Here is a 20049-nt window from a genome sequence, read left to right on the forward strand (position 1 = left end):
GCACCAGCCTAGGGCTCGCTTCACAGAGGCAAGACCCTTCTGCAGGGTGGAGAGATGTTCAGTGATGCCACAGTGGGGTGGGGACCAGGGGTGTCCCCGAAGGCCACTGCTGAACAGCGGTCAGTCAGAAGGGGCACCAGGACTCCAGAGGGCACTGGGCACAGGGAAGCAGGAGAAAGGATGAGGGGCTGAGGGAGGAGGGCTGGAGAGCATTTTTGGAAGGAGCAGCAGAGATTCTGAATCATTCCAGAAGGTGGAATTCAAATTAGTGAGTTGAATTATAGAGAAGGATATTTTAGCTCAAAAAAAGCAACATTTCTAGTGGCCAAGGCTATCCAACAAGCAATGGGATGTCCTTGGGGAAGTGAGTTTCTCATCCCTAAAGACATGTAGGCAGTTACCAGGTGCCAAGCGCATGGGTGAACAGCCATCTGTCAGAGACGCTGTGGAGAACACGCCAGAGGTGAGAGAATGTGAGAACACTAAGGGTCCTTTTCCCTCTGCAATTCCACATCGTTTGACCAGGAAAGGGAGCCCTGCAGACTGTGGAGGGAAGCCAGGAGATGAAGGAGGCATCTCAGAAGAAGGTGGAGCTACCCACGGCCATGCCAGATGAGGCCTGGGAAGCAGGAGCCCACGCAGGGTTTGGGGAACACACGGCATCCCTGTGCTGGGCAAGTGCCCACAAGCTGAGCATCAGAGCTGACATGAGGCAACGAGGAGACAGCCAAGGGTCAGGGATCCAGAGAACAGACAGCACTGGGGTGGGGAGGAGCTTCCAGGCCTTTCTGGCTGAGGCCTTGCCCGGGGATCGGGAAGCCAGGGGAACACAGTGCAGGAGGAAGTCGAGTCAGGCACAAGGGCGGTCAGCCTTCTACCCTCTGAGAACTTTCTATGGCAAAATGGGATCCTGGGGCCCATGCAGTTGGCTGAGTACAGAGCAGGATCCCGTATGTCAGATGACCTTCACACCAAGGGGAGAGGGGTGCCACACCTCACAGCTGCTCTTTAAAGGGTCCCGTAGAGCAACAAGGAGGCTGATGAGATTACTGCTCTCCCTCCTTTTTTTTTTTTTTCACATTTCCTCTTCAAGCAGAACCCCAGACTATCTGACTATCTGATTTGCCATTTTCCCAACAAGGCCTAGGGCCCTGTGCCAACCCTAAATTGTAATTAAGTGCATATATCGATGAAAGAGCAAGCTGAATAAAAGTAGGGCTCCCTTCTCTCCGTTGGCAAACTGTCAGCACAGTGCGTCAAACCCTGCTCCCCCAGGGTCCTGTGAGAGCCTCAGGATTTCCTGTGAGCAGCACCTCACTGAGCACAATCCAATTGCAAGTGGATTTTGGTAAGTTGAGTCTACCCCTTAGATCTGATGATCAGTGAGAGGGTAAAATGCCCACCTATGAAACCTGGCTGCCCTCCTGGTAACAGGATCTTGTAATAACACAGAAGAGGTGAAGGGCTTATGAAAATCTCTGCCCTGCCCTGAGGTCAGAAAGGAGGAAGATGATAAGGAACAAAGGCTGAAAGAGAATGGGCAGGGCTGACCCCCTTCTAGGGCAAATCACACTGAACATTCACACAGGCCTTGCAGCTCGCAGGGCACTAGCATGCCCTTGAAGTCATCTGATCCCCACATTGGCCACATGACACAGGAGGGGCAGGTCCTGTTGATATCCTCATTTACAGATGAGGAAACCGAGCCTCAGAGGGCAAGGTGGCATGCCCGAGGTCACACAACAGCTAAATGATGCAAGAGGGGATCAAGGCCAGGTCTCTCATCTCCACATCCAGGGCTCTTTCCGGAATACTTGTGGCCTCTTGTGCTCTCTGCCAGGGGCCAGCAAACTTTTCCTGGAAAGTGCCAGGTCGTCAATACTGTAGGTTGTACAGGCCACGTGGTCTCTGCCTCAACTACTCAACTCTACCACTGTATCACTAAAGCAGCCATGCATGATCTACTTAAAGGCACACGGGCGTAGCTGTATCCCAATAAAACCTTATGGACACAGACATTTAAATTTCATATAACTTTCCTGTGTTGTGAAATATTAATCTTGTGTTGATTTTTTTTTCAACTTCTTAAAAATGTAAAAACCTGCCGAAGCCGGTTTGGCTCAGTGGATAGAGCGTCGGCCTGCGGACTCAAGGGTCCCAGGTTCGATTCCAGTCAAGGGCATGTACCTTGGTTGCGGGCACATCCCCAGTAGGGGGTGTGCAAGAGGCAGCTGATCGATGTTTCTCTCTCATCGATGTTTCTCTCTCATCGATGTTTCTAACTCTCTATCCCTCTCTCTTCCTCTCTGTAAAAAATCAATAAAATATATATTTTTTTTTAAATGTAAAAACCTTTCTTAGCTCGAGGGCCACACAGACAGGTGGTAGGCAGTGCTTGGCCCGCAGGCCATTGTTGGCAGCCCCTGCCCGGAGCTCTCTCGTGCTCTCAGCATTGGTCTGTGTGTCTCTAGGCAGAGGACTGTGTGCAACTCGGCGCTCTGGGGCCTGGAGCGGGAGCAGAGCTGCCTGGTGCTGGCGTGGTCAGCTGCTGGTTGCAGGGCAATCATGGCACATCCTAACCACGAGCTAAGCAGCTCAAGGCTCCAAAGGTTGGAGAACCGTTGCCCTTTCTCAGAGGTGGAGGAGGTGAGAAGGAGCATGTCCCGGGCGTAGTGTGGCCAGGAAGGGCCAGCTGCCCCTGCCTCCACGATGCTGTGTGCCTGAGCTGAGCCTCAAGTTCCCTGAGTCCAGTGAGAAGCCAGCATGGGCTGGACTCTCCTGAAGGCGGGGACAGATGGAAGCACCAGTTCTTCAATGTTAGGCATTGTGCCTTTAACTCATTGTCTAACTGAGGGCAAGCAGGGAGCAGAGCTGGGAAGAGGGGAGAGGTCAAGTTGGAGGAGGAGGAGCTGGCAAGGCGCTCATCACCCTGAGCAAGCTGGGGAGGAACAGGGCCTAGTGATGGAGCACGGGAACTGCTGCCCGAGCCAAGGCTGGCCCAGGGTTTACACATCTGGCATCTCATCTGGCATGAAACTCCCAGCACTGAGTTTTCTCTGGCCTTTCGGCAGGACCAGCAGCAGCCCACACAGTGCCTCTGTGCAAAGGAGAAAAAAGGATCCCTTCCTCAAGACACGTTGCTGCCATCTGTTGGGTAATTGTCATAAGAAATGCAAAAATCTACCACGGTGTCCTCACAGAGACGCACTTGTGCAGAGCTCAGCCTGCACAACCCAACCACAACCCTACCTTCCAGGCAGTAGCCTTCTTCCACTAAAGCCAGTGTGAGCTCTGAGAGGCCAAGCTAAGTTGGGCATTGATCTGAAAAGGAGACAGTAAGGAATGTAGACCAGGGATTCAGTTAATCACGTGGTGCCTCCCAAAAATCAGAGCTGGGCTGAGCTGGTGGAGGTAATTGCAGCCTAAAGACAGGTTGCTTGCCTCAAGGCCTCAGCAGAGGGTGGTCTGTCCTTCTTGCCCTGCCAGGGGGACACACACGCCCAGTGTTGCCCTCTTTCTTTCTTTTCTCTGCTGGCCCCGTGGCAGAGGCCCAGGCTGCTCCCATCAAACGGGAAATCTGTCTCCTGCAGGCCGGCCGGAAGCTGCCTGCGTGGGCTTCCAGAAAAGGCAGGCAACGGCAGGCCCGAGCTGCCTCCTGTGTCTGGTGCGCCAGCCGCCCCCACGGCCTCCCCTGCACTGTCTGGAACAGTCGGCACATGGTAACGACAAGATGCATCACCATAGAGCCACTGTGGGCGCGGGGGAGGCACAGTCACGGGGGGCTGGAACCCCCCATTCTGGTACCACGTGCACGCTGAGCCAGCCAAGCTGCTCATCGTGTTCATGACAACAGAAGTCAAGCAAATGCTTTGTAACGAAGCCTCCATCCCGCCTGCCCAGGAAGGGACCATCCCACACCCACCAGCACTTGAGCCTCAGAGAAAGAAGCTCACGTGGCCAGGGCTTTTTTAGGAAGCAGAGAATCATGAATGAACTGGCGGTGAACTGACTCACAGAGTTTCTTTTCCTTGCCTTCCACCCGTTCTCAGACCCCCTTGTTATTAGACCATGGCCTTATTTCTTTGGGCAGGTGAGGGATGGGGAGGGGGTTGGAAGGAGGATGACTGGACTTTATTTTACACCCCCTCAAATCTGCAATGGCTCACACCCTGACACCCCTCACTTCCGCTCACTGAGAGCCAGATGTAGAGAAGTGAGATGTCACAGGCGCTAGGCTGAAGGAGAGAAATTCAGTGGGGAGACTACCCAGGGCTACCCAGGTATGGAGAGGGCGTGGTCAGTGGACCCAAGGATGAGCAGCAACGCTACCTACATGCCAGGAGCTGGGTCACAGCCACTGACCAACGGCCCTTCATCCACGCTGCCCCCAAAGGTTTCCTCTGTCTTCCCTCAGGTCAGAGGCCCAATCTCTCAGCCAGATTCTCCCCGTTCTTCAAATAGTACTGGAACTTTTCTGCTTTCTCAACCTGGCTGCCCTTGCACACACACCCACTTATCAAAATAATAAGAGCCTCTGACGGTTGCTGAGGACCCACTATGGGCTAGTCACACCTACTATCTCATTTAATCCTCAGCATGACAGACCCAAATGCTGCTAATGTCACCATTTACTGATGAGGCAATAAAAGCAGAAGGTTAAGAAAGTGAACCAAGTCCCCACAGTTAGAAAGGGTGAAGCCCGGGTTTGAACTCAAGGGACTGGACAAGAAGGTGCTCTCTTAGCTGTCATTTCACCCCACCCCCACTTTCCAAGCCTGCGGTGGCCCAAGCAGGTAGGAACCCCTTCTGTGATTCTCACTGGGCTCACTCTGGCTAACCCTCAGAGCTCAGGGGAGGGGTCAAGTAGGAAACCATCGGTGGCTAGAATGGATACCAACAGCTGTATCAGGACCAAGGCAATGTCTGCATCCTAAGCCCAGAATTTCATGCATACAAAAGCAGCACTGAGAAAGTGCTGTTTCCACAAATAGAAAAAGCAAAGGTTATTATAAACACCCATTTGAAAATAAAAATAACCAAATATAGGGCAAATATACAATTTTATGCAACCCCCCAAAGGTCCTGGCTGCTGGCTTAAAAGAGAGCATTGACTGTGATGGCCAGAGCCTGAGGCACAGTGAGCCGTGAGTCGGAGGGCCTATTCTCAGCTGTGTGAATGAGATACTGTGCCATCAGAGCCCTTAGTTCCCCACGTGCTCTCATTCCCTTTGAAAGCCTAGCAACCTCCTTTTCAACTGTGAAGTCTTAGCTTGGGCATCACCTCCTCTAAAGCCCTCCTGATCCCCCCTTCCTCTATGCTTCTATTGGCTTCCATTGGTCATCACTCACTTAGAACATTCTATTCCTCTGCACTATGGTTACTTATTGGCCTAACTTTCTCCCCTTCATAATCTAGGCTCCTACATATTTACCCTGAGCACAGGGTCTGGTGCATAGAAGATTCCCAATAAACACCCGTTGAATCACTGAATGACATTGGAGGAGCATGACCTGGCATCTAGAGCCAGGGTGACCAAGAGCAGGTCACTTAACTTCCTGGGACTTCTGTTTTCTCCTCTATAAAATGGAGGCAGAGTAGATAAAAATCCCTTTTGGTCCTGAAATTCTCTGATACTCTTCCCTGGGGCCTCATTCAAAGCAGTTCTCTTCTTCCCACTCTTTCCGGAGATGATTTTCTGCATTGCTACGTGGGAGCAGATGGGGTGGGCGGGAAGCTGCTGTGAAGTTCAGAGGAGGAGAGTGATGCGCGGCTGGCCCAGCTCTTTCCACCCTGAAATCCTTACCACTGTGAGCCCATGGGCCCAGGACCATGTTGTAGGGTTCTAAGGAACAATGACTCCTAACAGCACCTACAGAAACCAGAGCTCAGAGGGCCCTGGAGAACATGAGTTGTGTTAAGGGGAAATATCAAGGAAGGGAAGAAAGGTGCTTCCCACAGGCTTCAACTGCAATCAAGGTCACAAGTCCATTCCCAGTTGTCTAGACAAGCCTGCCAGATTCTAGAGGCAGGTCCTGGCACTGAGTGGCTCCAAAGTCTTTTCTGATTCTGAGAGGACAGAATCCGAGTCTGTGCCTCTCAGAGTCAAAGCAAGCCCGAGAGCAGGGGAAGAAGACAGGGAAACATCAGAATAGCAACAAAAGCAACAACCACCATGATTTACTGAGCACTTACTCCTTGCCCACAGTGCACTAAGTCCTTTATATTTATTGCCCCAGTTAATCAGCTCAACCACTTTATGAGTGAATTAATGTTATCCCCTTTTTTTTTAATTTTTTTTTTGTTATCCCCATTTTACAGATGAGGAAATGAAGGCAAAGAGCTTAAGGCATCGGCTCATGCTCGCATAACTGGTGGAGTGGCAGAATCAGGATTTGACTACAGAGAATAAGGGTCCAGAGACTGAGCACATAGGTGGGAGGTATTTACTATGTAGAAGAATAGAAAGTAAAGTGGGGGAGGCATATCCACAGCATAAGGGAGGTCACCAGAAGCCAATCTCCTCTCGCCCTGTGGAGGAGGGCTAGTCCTGGGCCCATATTTTCCATTTGGTTGTGAAAGTAAACACTCTACTAATCCTGAAAAGACTCAAGAGGCCAACCAGTATGCCCACTCTATACAGGAAGAAACTGAGGTTGGGAGAGGAACTGAGATCTGCCCCAGGTCTCATCACTATTAGGTAGGAAATCCAGAACTAGAACTCGGGGTGTATAGTCTCATGTGCTCTGTGACCCAGAGAGTTTTATTTTTTAATTAATGATTTAATTACGCCTTGGTATTATCCAGTAGAAGCTGGGAACAAGTCAGGCCTGTTGGCTTATTTGGCAGAGCCCTCATGATGGGAGGTTTTTGCATCAATCACTCAGGATGCTTTCAATTTGCCTTTGCTTTTGCACAATGCAGTCCTCTGGCAGGTCCGCAATTCACTGCAGGTGCTGCAATTTGCACAGGCCCTTAATACATTAATCACAACCCCTGTCTTGTCCCGTCCTTTCTTCAAATGCACCCTAGGCACTTGCCCAACATGGTCTTACTAAGACTGGGCACATATCTGGAGTTGTATGATAATCACTGTAGAGCACAGCGTGGGCTGCAGTGAAATTATAACCCAGTTACCTGATGAAATAACCATGTGTGGAAACAGTGATTGGGTTGGACAAATACAATCCCATTCCCCAGACTCCGGGCAGCTTTCAGCCCCAGCACTAGCTATACCATTTGGTATAGTTCTCTTTTCTCCAATAACTAGCCCCTCGGTCTCTTTGGAGCATAGCATGAAACAAGGCTGCAGTCATATTTATTATTAATCCACCAAAGAAGACAAATACTTCTTTGAAAAAAAAGCTATTTCTAAGGAGGCCAAGTGAGCAGGTACCAGCTGGCAGGGGGGGGATGGGACCCACCACAAACTGGGCCCTTAGGAGAGCAAGGACCAACTCTGCTGTTGGCAGAGCCAGGCTCTGAAACATTGATGAGCTGTTGTGCCTGGGCACTGATGGCCCCAGCGTGTGAACAGCCCCCCAGGCCACCTGGAACTCAGCTCTCCGCTTCAGAGGCGAGTCGCATTGCCAAGAGTTTCCCTGGACAATGTGGTGTGGGCACATGACTAAGCCACATGATCGTCACAATGCTATTCAAGGTGAGAGAGCTCGGGGGTTGGCACTGGAATGGGGACAATTATTTGGGAAGAAGGCAGGAAATGATGTCATTTTGGCAGTGAGAAATCCACACAGAGTTTTCCTAACCCTAAGCCTAACCCTAACTCTCACCCTAACACTAACCCTAACCTTACCCTAACCCTAACCCTAACCCTAACGCTAATCCATAACCCTAACCATAACCATAACCATAACCTAACCCTAACACTAACCCTGACCCTAACCCTAATGTTAATCCATAACCCTAACCCTAACCATAACCCTAACCCTAACCCTGAAAAGTGGAGATAGTAATAAACCTTACCTCCTAGGGGTGCTCTGGATTTTAAATTAGATAGTAATTGCAAAATGTACGCACATGGGACACAGGCTACAGAAGTATTCTATCCACAGGTCATGTAGCTAGTAAATGGCATTGTTGGGATTTGAACCTAGGACTCTATGACTTGTGATTTGGAGCTCTGGACCATGATGCCCTCTACCCTCTTTAAGGGTGCCTGGTACTAAGGCCATCTGTGCCCTCCACTGGACTGTGAGCACCTGAAGGGCAAGAACCATGTCCTCACCCCAGACCCAGCCTCTAAGAGCAGCTCAGGGAGGCATCACCGGCGGCAGCTGTTAGAGATGATGGGTCAGTCCAAGGACTAGAGACTGTGCTTAGGCTCTGGCCAGGGGCTGCCATCGGTGTGTAAATGCCAATGTGGCTACTCTCCTTTTCTGGGTTCTGGGTTGTCAAGAGGGTGATCCATTCCACATAAAATGGAAGAAATCCTGCAGAACAAAGTCAGGCATTCATGGTAATGGAGGGAATACCAAGAGGCGACGGCAGGAAGGAAATTTCACTACACTTCTGGAGCCATTTGATAGCCAAGACTGTGTCCCCAGGGATAACCACTGCGGTTACGCTGAAAAAGTGCCTACCAACTTTCCCCGGGCCCCATGAAGTGCCAGGACCCCTGATGCCCACTCTAAGAGGGAGACAAGCACAGGGATGGCTGCTGACTCCCTCTGAGTACACACGTGTCTGAGATTCTTAATCAGGAAGTGTGATGCCTGTACCAGTCCATTGAAATGTGGGGAGGAAGCCAGCCAGCCAAGACTGGGACACCCACTCCTGCTGACTCACTGGGGATAAGTCAAGAGAATCCAGGAGTTTTCTCCAGCAGCCTGAAGTCCTTAACAAGAACTGAGAACTTGGGATGCAGGCAGCATATTCTTCTTTTCTTCTGGGTAAATAAGAGCCCTTCGATTGCAAAGTCAATACGGTATATTGTCACTGTTACAAACAGTTAATGAAAATTTAGGATGCATTAAAAGAAGCAAGACATCAAGGAACCCTGAATAGACAAAACAATCTTTAAAAAGAAGACCAAAGTTGAAGGTCTCACACATCTTAATTTTGAAACTTCCTACAAAGCTACAATAATCAAACAGCGTGGGACTGGCATAAGGGCAGACATTTAGACCAATGGAACAAAACAGCCCAGAAACAAACCCTCATGTATATGATCAAATGATATTCAACAAGGGTGCCTCTATTTTCTAATTTTTCTGTCATGATCAAATGTGGTTTTTATAATACAAGATCAATAACATATCTTTTTTTAAAAAAGAATAAATTTGCAAGTTGTTATGATAGGGATCAGGGAAACAAGTCAAATGTTCAAGGTCAGATGGGAGATGGGAGATCAGAGGCAGACAGAGAAACTGAGGGCTGAAGCCCATTGGGACAGAGGATATGTCTGTTTCTGCCCAGCTGGTTGCAAGAGAGGGTACATGCTGGAAGGCAGAATCTAAGGGTGTGTCAGCCTTCTGTTGTGACCACAGGAAATTCACTTCTGGCTGCCACATGCCTTTGCCTCCGATGGCCCATGACTCTGTGACCAGGATATTATGATGAATGTACCCACATGTGCTAGTCTCTTTTTGGAAAAATATGTTCAATAATGGGGCGAGGTGAGGGGGTCAGAGCTTTAAGGAACAAAGAGGAGATAAAATGGGACATGGAATACAGTGTGTGTTTTTACATGCTTTGTTCTCCTGAGTCCTGTTGAGCTAATATGACTGAATTTAAGGCCTTTGGCCAAACATGCACTTGAAATAACTTGTTTCACTCATGAAAATCAAGAGCCAGGGGCAGCATGATGGAACGCTGGAAGCAGCCAGTTCTGATTCCCACCCACCATGCCCTGACTGTAACTCACCTTCCTTGGCATCAGAAGGAAGGTAATGGAATAGGAGAGCAGGGAATGCTGACGTTGAACTCAGAGGGACTCTTGGTAGATACCCGTTAACAAGAATTGTTGAAACACAGGATGTGTTCAGGGCTGCTCCCATCTACCCCTCTATCATGCCTCTAGGTCAGGGGTCCTCAAACTTTTTAAACATGGGGCCAGTTCACTGTCCCTCAGACCCTTGGAGGGCCGGACTATAGTTTTAAAAAAAACTATGAACAAATTCCTATGCACACTGCACATATCTTATTTTGAAGTAAAAAAACAAAACGGCAAAAACACCCGCATGTGGCCTGCGGGCCGTAGTTTGAGGACGCCTGCTCTAGGTCCTCTGACATTTCCCCACTTCCCATATACCAGTAAGCTTGCTCTTGGGAAAGCCACAAGGAAGAGATGGGGCTTCACCAAGGCCCTAGACAACAGGAAGACCCTGGAGGGTGGCAAGGGGAGATGGGACTGCCCAGATGCAAGACAGAGGCCTGGGTGAGCCCAGCCCCAACAGGGAGGGACAGTGGATGAACCAGCCTGGTACTGACCTCTGGGTATGTCCATGGGGCTGAAGCTAGCCAACAGGTCACGGCACCACTGGCGGTCGCCTTCCACCTTGCTCAACCAGCTGTTGCAGTTGAAGTAGTAACGCAGGTGAGGCCGCTTCGTGTCGGTCAGAATCACACGGTCTAGGTACCAGCTGGCGTTCAAGCCTGTGTTGTCATGCTCAATCCTGGGCAGAAGCAGACACCCACACTGTCATTGGCAGCACAGAGATGACTCCCCTTTCATGCTGGAATACCCAATTGTTTACTCCAAGGAAAGGCTCAATCATTGTTGTTGGTACTTTACCTCTGCAACCCCAGTTTCCTTATCTACCAAATGGGGATAACTTGCAAGATGGATATAATTATTAATGATGTTAGTAAGTCTAGACTCCTCAGTCTGCCTCTAACCACTGTGCTACTGTCTCTCAGAGCACATTTCCCAAGTTTGTGAAAAATTGCCTTAACTTGCCTTAACCCAGAGAATTGCCTCTCTAATGGTGAAGTTTAGAAAACTGTGACTCGGAGTGGGAGGAAAAGATTCAAGACTTTGATCTCCCCACAAATGACACTAGGAGGGTAGTAACACCCAGAACGTGTCAATAGTGAAGTGGGTTCCTAATCTACCTGCCTCCATCTCATCTACCTGCCTCCATCTCACCCCAGGGGCCAGATTCTCACCTGATTTTGTAGATGAGGCCCACGTTGTTGGTTCTCACCCGGAACACATCGATGTTGGCTTTCTCAAAGGCACTTTTGCTCCTGCAATGAACATGCACATAGCTTAGATCAGGTGTGGCTCACAGGCCTGGGAGGAAAGCCAAGGCCTGGCATCTCCTTCTTCCTCCACCGTCCCACTCCTGGATGTGCTACAAGCAACCAATCCCATTCTGAGATTCTTTTCTGATGTGATTTGGAGAGGCAGGGGCAAGGCCGGTTAGTATTCATTCTTTGCTTTCACACCCAGGTTCTCAGGATCCTTGTCATGTACCACTAAGGCAAGCACAGCGGGCACTATTAGCCCTGTGTTACACTCAAGTAAACTGCTAGTTGATTGCAGAGTTGGGACCAGAACCTGGCTCTCCAAAGCCATGATCAAACACCTTCCGGTTGCTCTGGGTTGGGACAGTGGGGGAGGAAGGAAGGCGTGATGGATGCCACGGTGCTCTCGGGTCTGCAGGCTTCCTGGCCTCTCCTTTCTTGCCTTGCTCTTGCTGTGGAGAGTTGCAATGGCAGCCCCAAGTGGATGCAGACCTTGGGTGGGAGTCCATGGTCCTGCCATTCCAACAAGAAAGGAAACACTCAACCCAAATCAGCAACCAGGGAAGTGGGGCGGTGAGGAAAGGCATGTCTGGCATCCTGCAGATGGTGCAAGCAGAAGAGGTACACCTGAGACGTTCCACAGTGAGGTGCCAGGCAAGTCCAGCCCAGGAGCATCCTAGACCCCATCAGCTTAGACACCAGAGGGCTGGAGCAGCCGCACCATGGAGTCCTCCAGGAGCGAAAGCCTGAATCGCACGTGGATACCTGCTCTGTCTTCTGTGTGGGCCATTCCAGCCCGGCCTGCTCGCAGCTCTTCCTGCCCCATGGTGATGCCTCTGTGGAGCTGAGAGCTGTAGACCTCCCTCGGAGCTCCTAGCCAGGGATCTTGCATCAGCACAGCCCGTGGGAAAAGAAAGGCCCAGACACATATGCCTGTTTATTGCCATCAATATGTTTCCAAATAAAGAGAGAGGTCAAGGGTCTTCTCCCCAAGGCAACAAGGGAAGAAGCTCTCTCAGTAACAAAAGGCTTTTAAGGTTCTACGGACTCGGAAGCTGTGACTCTGAAAATAGACCCCCTTTGGCAAGCACTCTGCCCTGGGTGAAGTCTCCTTCCGGTGGTGGGCACAGCACGAGACCTGGGCCCACGGCCCCCCTAAAGCAGTGCAGAGCTCATGAAACCAGTTGACCGTGGACACTGAGGCGACCTGTCAGGGAAAAGAGGCCCCAGAGGTGTCTCTGGGCACAGAGGGGAGTGGGGGAGAGTGGCTGACCCTTCTTGGTTTTGCTGGAGAGCAAGGGCCCACTCCCAGGCCTGCTGAACATCCCTGTCAGGTTCCCACGTCCTAGGGTAAATAACAGCGCACCTGTGCTTTGTTTCAGAGTCAAAGTGGTGGTTAAATGACTTGGAAAACAGTGAACATTAACCCTGGGTGCCAGAAGAATGGAAACAAAGAAAGGAATAAGAGGCATTTTCTGTTTCTACATGTGAGACCTCCCCCCCCCCCCGCCCCCCGCCACCACGTCGAAAAAAAAAAAGGAATTTTTAGAGTAGACAAGAGTCTTTACCTCAAATAAATACCCTACGAACCAGTCATCCTGGGGAGCAATAGGATGGAGTATTATGCAGCCACTGAAAATTCTGTTATAAAAGAAGATTTCATGAAACAGAGACAAGTTTATGATAGAGGCTTTAAAAAGTGAGGCAGGTTAAAATCCAACGTACAAACAGAACAACAATACGCAGGACACAATATCATTTAAAAACAATGAAGACTGGGAGATTCCTACAGAAACATGTCTAGATGGAAAGACTGTTCTGACGTGTTGGTTATTTATTATTTATTCTGGTTTGTACATGTTTTTTAGTTTTCTAAAGGAGCAGGTCTTGGGTTTGCAATTATGAGGAAAGCACAGCCCTGTCTCAGCAGCCCCCTCTTCCTGGCCCGCAGCTGCCTGTGGCAAAGTCTTTGGAATGAGCATGAGGGGTGCTGGCTTCACGCACTCAGGGTCCGTGGATTTGGGAAACGGCCAAGGCCAATGTTTAGGGGAAGAGGAGGCTGACTTGGAAAGGAAAAGAGGAGGTGTGGGTTTGGAAGGAAAGCAGCCGGCTTTCTGGGGTGCCTCTGACAAGCATTCCAGAAGAGGGGTTCTCACAGCTGCACTCCGTAAGGGGGGCTCCGTGCCTTCAGAAAGGCCCTGTACACTGACCCCGGGGATTGTGGATTTGTACATCCCAGCATGTTAAATGCTTGGCCATGGTGCTTTCTAGTCACTCGGCAAACAAATTTTAGAAAACAAGATGGAAGAAGGGACACCAGGACAGAAAGATCGAGGATGGGCCTCTCAGGACCACGCTGCAGCCGTCCAGGGGACCATGGGAACAAAGCAATGGTCCACGGTGTCTATGAGATGGAGACCATCATCATCTTGGCAGACAAGAGGAAGGCCTTCTGCATCGCTGACATCTCTCTCCTTCGAGGAGGGAGAGGAAAGGACCCGGATAGAGCCACACAGACTCCCTTCTCTCAGGAAGAGGCCTGCATAATCCCCAATGAGGCCCAATCTCAATCCACTGGGGGTCAGATTCCGGGATCCGCACTTCCAGTGAGTCAGAATGCTAGTGCCTCTGGGTTTCAGAAAACCGACTGGGGTTGGGGTGGAGACAGCAAAGGACAGGGTTCCCTGGTCAAAGGAAACATGAAACAGACTTCGTCATGCCTCCTGCTGGAGACTGCGGCTTCTCTGTGGCTCCTGGTCGATCTGCAAATGAAGGCTAATGCAGAACACACACCCCTGCCCAGGGCCCCCACCCAGGGGAGCCTTTACAGGCCCACAAGGCATTTTAGCCGCCAACCGGGCAGAGCCAGCAGGCTGAAATGCCAGGCATTCTCTGACACTCTCAAAGGGTGAATTCTCAACAGGAGAACCGTGTTCCAGAAGATACATGAGATCCCATCCTTTTGCCATACTCTGAACATGTGACCCAGTGTTGGGGTGGTCCTGGGTGATGGTGAAGGGAACTCCCAGGCCATGGCTATTGGCACTTAACCATTGTGAGGGTCGGGGTGGAGGTCAGCTTATGGGGGAATCGAAATGAACATGTCACAGCCTTTGCCACCAACAGGCACCAAAGTTCTTCTTGCAACAGGAATTATTTTGTGTTGAGGGGGGAAAAATCCTGATAAGCCATTTGGGAGTTAGGTGAAAATCTTGGGGCCTCGGACAAAAGGCAGAGAGAGAGCAGGAATTGAGGGGAGAGAGAGAAGGACATGGAGAAGGGGAAGAGAAAGACAGAGTGAGGCACATGGCTGGAGCTGTGGAGAAAGGGGTCAGGGAGGAATTCCAGGAAAGGTGGTGGCTTACTTTCAAGACTAAGGGGCCTGCTACTCCGTTTTAAGATATTTACCACACGGCTTTGTTTTGGGATGGCACTGGCAGTGAGGAGGGAACAGCACAGACAGTGAGATGAGAGATTTGGGGACCGGTGGGCATTCTGAGCAGGCCGCAGGGACCGGTGGGGGTGAGGGTGGGCTGAGCTAACTGCATCTACGCCTCATGGAGCCCGGTGACCCCGTGGCCTCTGTAGCTGGGCTACACGGGGACCTGGAATTCCCCGGAAAGCAATGCTCCCTCCCAGACCCGAATGGAAAGGGTCCTGGTGAGGACTGTGTCTATACAATTCTCTTTGTAGACATTGTCTGGGGTCCTGCACAGGCCAGCCTCCCGTGTCCTCCTTCCCCATGTACATGCTCACCAGGGTCAGATTAATCTTTCTTGGACACAGAGTAAGTTGAACCTCCACTGATCAGCTTTCAAGCAAGACCTTCACAGTCTGGTCCTTCCTGCCTTTCTGACCTGCCTCCTCTCTGCCCTCACGTAGCCAGTAGTTCCCCCTCCCAGCTCCCACAGGCCTGCGGTGCCCCTGACGCCGCTATACTTTTGCAAGCTGTTCCCCTTCTAAAGTACCTTCTCTCCATTCCTCTCTTATCTGAGTCCTTTCCACCATGTGAGGCCCAGAGGACATATCCTCCCCTGTAAATTCCCGCTCTAGCCACGCTGATCGCACATCATTCTCTAAGCTCTGACTATTTGCAAAGAACTGGGATACACATGGGAGGCACAAAGCAGACCTCTCCTCTTCCTTCCGCTCCACCTGGCATCTCTCTACACATCACCTCCCGCCTCTCCAGGGCATACAGCTGACAGTGTAAAACGTGCCCACAGCCCTGAAGCCTCCACTCCCCATGGGCCCAGCAGAGCCCTCGGGACCAGCCAGACTGGAGTCCTGGCCAGACCTGTGCTCCTGCTTCCCTCCCTGGAGCGTGATACAGACACGGAGGGACCCTGTCATCAGACTGCGGGGTGATTGGGAGTGAGATGGGTTGTTGCTTCCTATTGGGGTGAGCCAGAGAGGTTGGTGCCTCCATGTGGTGTCAGCAGAGCCTGGAGACTACTGGCCCTGCCAGCTCATTCATGCTCTAGACCCCTTTCCCAGGATGCGGGCTCCCCTCCCCGCTGAAAAGGAAGGCCGGGACTCAGACGCCCAGGGACAAAGCTTCCCAATGGGTTATAGAAGGTGACCTGGGGGCCCTTCCTGAGAGGATATTTTGACAAATGAAAAAGGTGAGGGGGAAGAGTCTGAGGATGCTGGATGCACGAAAGAAGGAAAGACAGTGAGGAGCCACCACGAAGGAAGAAAGTGGTTCTTTTTGTTTAAAAAAGACAGGCTGGGGACTCTAAAACCAAGTTGGCCAACTCCCCAAGGTCTAGTCGCTTCTCCCTAGAGGAGTGGCCTCTGGGAGGTCACATGGCAAAGAGGATGGGCATTTCATGTCTTCTCTTTACCGTGCCCACGACACTGGAGGGAAAGGCTCCACAAGCGAGTCACTCTGCAGTGTAAGCAGTGCAAGGAGGCGGGTACCCTGTTCTGCAGAAACAAAGTAGGATGTTACGCCAGCCTCGACGCTGCAGCCTTCACACCGCAGCCCACATTCAGGGCAAACATGTGACACGTGGCCTCGTCAGCCTGCTAAGCCCAGAACTCAGGGATATCCTGGACTGTGGACCCAACCCCTCCACAGCTTCCCCTGCCACCCCTGGAGGTGCCAAGCCATTAACCCCAGAGGTCAAATCTGGAACCCAGGAGGCCTCCCCCATTCCTTCCAGGGCCACAAGGCCATGTGCTCAAGGAAAATGTCAACATCAAGACCTGGGTTGGAGGACCAGCTTTACCACCAACAAGCTCCATGACTTAGAGCTGCTCCCTGCTCCTCTCTAGGCCTCAGTTTCCCCATAAATGGTTGAATTAGATTTGGTGGTTTTAAAATTCCTCTTGGCTATGGAGCTCTTGGCGCAAATAGAATCTGACTCAGATTCTCAGTAAAACAACCATAAGTCGAGCTGCTCCAGCGGAAGGAAGGATGGATGGGGTGGGCTCAGAACCAGATGATCAATCCCCTGTGCCATTCAGCACAGATTGAATGCCAGCTGCCCAGGCCATTCGTAAGGCCCCTAGACATCTCTGGAATTCAGTGATTCTGCTAACTGTTACTGCATGTATCTGTGTGTGCACGTGTGTGGTAGGGGGAAAGGATCGAAGAGAAGAGAGAGCAGCCGCTGCTCTCAATGGGTTACAATGAAATGGGAGACACTGGCGTACACACACACACACACACACACACACACACACACACAAACACACACACACGCACAAGCACATCTGCATAAACACACACACGAGTAATGCAGGCAGGTTTAATATGCTGTGGGTGCATAGCATTGAAGCTCATGGCTCTCTCATATGCATGATCTTGCCTCCTCTTCCCAAAAGTCCTATGAGTTTTATAAAATGGAGATTATTAATTCCAGATGTTGTATGAGGAAGCCAAGTCCTTGGATGCAAGAGATTTGGCGAAAGTTACATGGCAACTGTGTGGTAAAGCTGGACCTAGACCCAGGCTACTTGACCCCGAGTGTTATTCTCCCACATCAAGGAACAGCTAATATGGATTCATGGAAATTCTCAGATTCAAAATGGGCATACTCTGCACATAAAATCCAGGAGAGGAGCTGAGGAAGGTTGACAGGAAATCATTGGGAGAGATCTGGCTGACACCTGCTCTGTGGTTAGCTGAGGCCCCTACCACTTACTATGCCTGTGGACACACGTCTTCTCCCCTGGGTTCCAACCGGCCCAGGACCCAGGCTGAGTTGGTACTTACTTGCTGGTGAGATGGAGCTTGGGAGAGAGCCCATTCTCTCCGAAAATGGTGATGAAGACATTGGCGTCTGTCCCTGCACCACGAACATCCCCCGTGGCTGTGACCACCTCATACACTGGAGGAGGAAAGGAGAAGACAGATGGCAGGCTCAGAAAAACACCCTGATTCTTACGTGGGCTAAGAGAAGCCATCGATCCTGCCAGCCCTGCAGGGGATGCCCAGACACAAAGGACTCTATGAACTCCTGTTACAACCTGCAATCTCCTGAGCCACAATCAGACCCACAGCAAGTCCTACTGTGAGACCAAAACCTCCCACTGAATTCTGCACACTCATTTGACAGGAAAGGCCGGGGCAAGCCCAGGTCACACACTGTACAGCATCAGTAGCAGAGTCCAGTGCAAGGCCTCCAGATGCCCAGCCTGTGCCCTTTCCAGCCCAGCACATGGATGTCCTCCTAGACACCTCAGAGCCTATATCTAGTTTTCACCTTCCTCTTTGCCCTCTGCACAGCCCTCACCTCCCATGACCACCTGGGCATTGACATTAATCTCAGGATACTACCCTGTACCAGAATGGCTACAATGAAAAAGGCTGACCATGCTAAGTATTGGCAAGAATGTGGGGCCATTGCACTCTCAGACATTGCTGGTGAGAGTGTAAATTGTTACAAGCCCCGGTAACTAAACACAATGCCCACCTTATGACCCACTAATTCTACTTCCACTTATAATTCTAAGAGAAATTAGTGCATGTGTCCATCAAAAGATGTGTATAAGATCTGTAGCAACTTTGTTCATAATAGCTAAAAACTGGAAATAACCCAAGAATCCATCAACAGTCAAAAGGTTAAATCAGCCGAAACCGGTTTGGCTCAGTGGATAGAGCGTTGGCCTGCGGACTGAAAGGTCCCAGGTTCGATTCTGGTCAAGGGCATGTACCTTGGTTGCGGGCACGTCCCCAGTGGGGGTTGTGCAAGAGGCAGCTGATGGATGTTTCTCTATCATCGATGTTTCTAACTCTCTATCCCTCTCTCTTCCTCTCTGTGAAAAATCAATAAAATATATTTTTTTAAAAAACAAAAGGTTAAATCAATGGTGATGCATTTATAAAGTGTGATAGTACTCAACAACAACAAAAAACACAAACTATATAACATGTCACAACATGGATAAATCTCTCAGATATAATATTGAGTGAAAGTAAAGCTAGACACCGAAAAAGTATACTGCATGATCCCATTTATATGAAGTTCAAGAACAGAAAAAGCTAATCTGTGGTGATAGGATCAGGAAAGCTGTTGCCGAGGGGAGGGAGCGTGAAGGAGCTTTCTAGAGGTTGGCTGTGCTCTGTGTCCTGTTCTGAATGTTGGTTACACAAGCATGCACAGATGTATAAGTGTGTCACGTTGTGCCTTTATGAATTTTGTGCTGCATATATATTATTTCTCAATTTTAAAATTTTAATCAAAACATTAAAAATTTAGATAGCTGAAGAACTATCTTGTGGAAGACAAATATATTATGGAAAACATAAAATTCTGTTTGACCCCAGAGGGACGACCCCAACTCATGAAGTCCCCTCATCCACACAAAGACCTGTCAGAGTCAGTTGCTCTTAGCACACGACCTGGTAAGTGGGAGATGCTCAGTAAGTAATTGCCTGGGTGGATGAATGAGAAAGAAATCAATGAAATGGATATGAACTATGAAACTAAATGGACCCGTATTTAAATCCTATTCTATTACTGGCTATGTGGTTTCAACCAAATTTCTTAGACTCAACTTCCTCATCTCTGAAATAGGGATAATTTCTCCCTTGAAAGGTTATGGTAAGGATTAAATCAAAATAAAGTTTTCAATGGTCATTTTCATTGACTCAGCATTTCCATTTCTGGGAACTTATCTTGCAGACACTCTTCCACAGTTGGATGAAGAACATGCATTCCATAAGGAGTTGGGCTTAGCATCATCACAATCCTCACCACCATCATCATCTCCATTGTTGTCATCAACAACAGCAATCACCTCCTCATCATCACTGCATCAGCTCATTAACCACAGTTCCAAGGAGGCTGCCTTGGGAGGTTGCATCTCAACATATCCTGGGCAACCCCTGTCTGGTTGTAGGAGAGGAGAGGCCCGGGGCTGGAGGCTTGTGTAGGATGGCCTCTTGGGTCCCTTTGGATCTCAGATTCTGCTGAGTCATTCTCTTCCCTTCATAGGCTCTGTCTCAGTCAGGAGATACACTGAGGTGCCTTCTCTGGTTTACCTGGCAAGAAGGTGGAGCATTTCAAAGCAGCTCCCATGCACCCCATGAGACTAAAAGGATTAGGCTCTGGGTCCAGAGCAACTGCCTTCTCCACCTGGACCATAGCCTCTCTCTGGAAAAGCCAGAGACCCCTATGTCCATTGGCCACAGTGGACAGGAGTCCCCAATCCCCACTGGGCATATTAGAGAGGTCAGGCCTCCTCCCCACAACATCCCTTCACAGCCTGGTCAGGTCAGGCCCTGCCTGAAGCAGCCCACACCGCATAGACCAGGCTGGAACGTGGCTCTGGGGATGTGTACAACCTGAAGAGGTGGGCACTGTGGTTCCAGTGCATTCTGTGCCTCTAAG

General features: G+C 50.2%; 1 protein-coding gene across 3 annotated transcripts in view; it reads right to left on the reverse strand.

The window, feature by feature from the left end:
• LOXHD1 (lipoxygenase homology PLAT domains 1) overlaps positions 1-20049 on the reverse strand; it is a gene marked incomplete at both ends in the record, with an annotated part of 109399 nt that overhangs the window by 89014 nt on the left and 336 nt on the right. For all 3 annotated transcript variants that reach the window (XM_079785083.1, XM_079785082.1, XM_079785081.1), the window contains 3 exons: positions 10448-10632; positions 11126-11206; positions 17430-17544. In XM_079785083.1, the coding sequence (XP_079641209.1) occupies positions 10448-10632; positions 11126-11206; positions 17430-17544 (381 nt within the window). The remainder of the gene's footprint in view (positions 1-10447; positions 10633-11125; positions 11207-17429; positions 17545-20049) is intronic.

The sequence above is a fragment of the Cnephaeus nilssonii genome, assembly GCF_951640355.1.
Source record: "Cnephaeus nilssonii genome assembly, chromosome: 11".
Classification (NCBI taxonomy): domain Eukaryota; kingdom Metazoa; phylum Chordata; class Mammalia; order Chiroptera; family Vespertilionidae; genus Cnephaeus; species Cnephaeus nilssonii.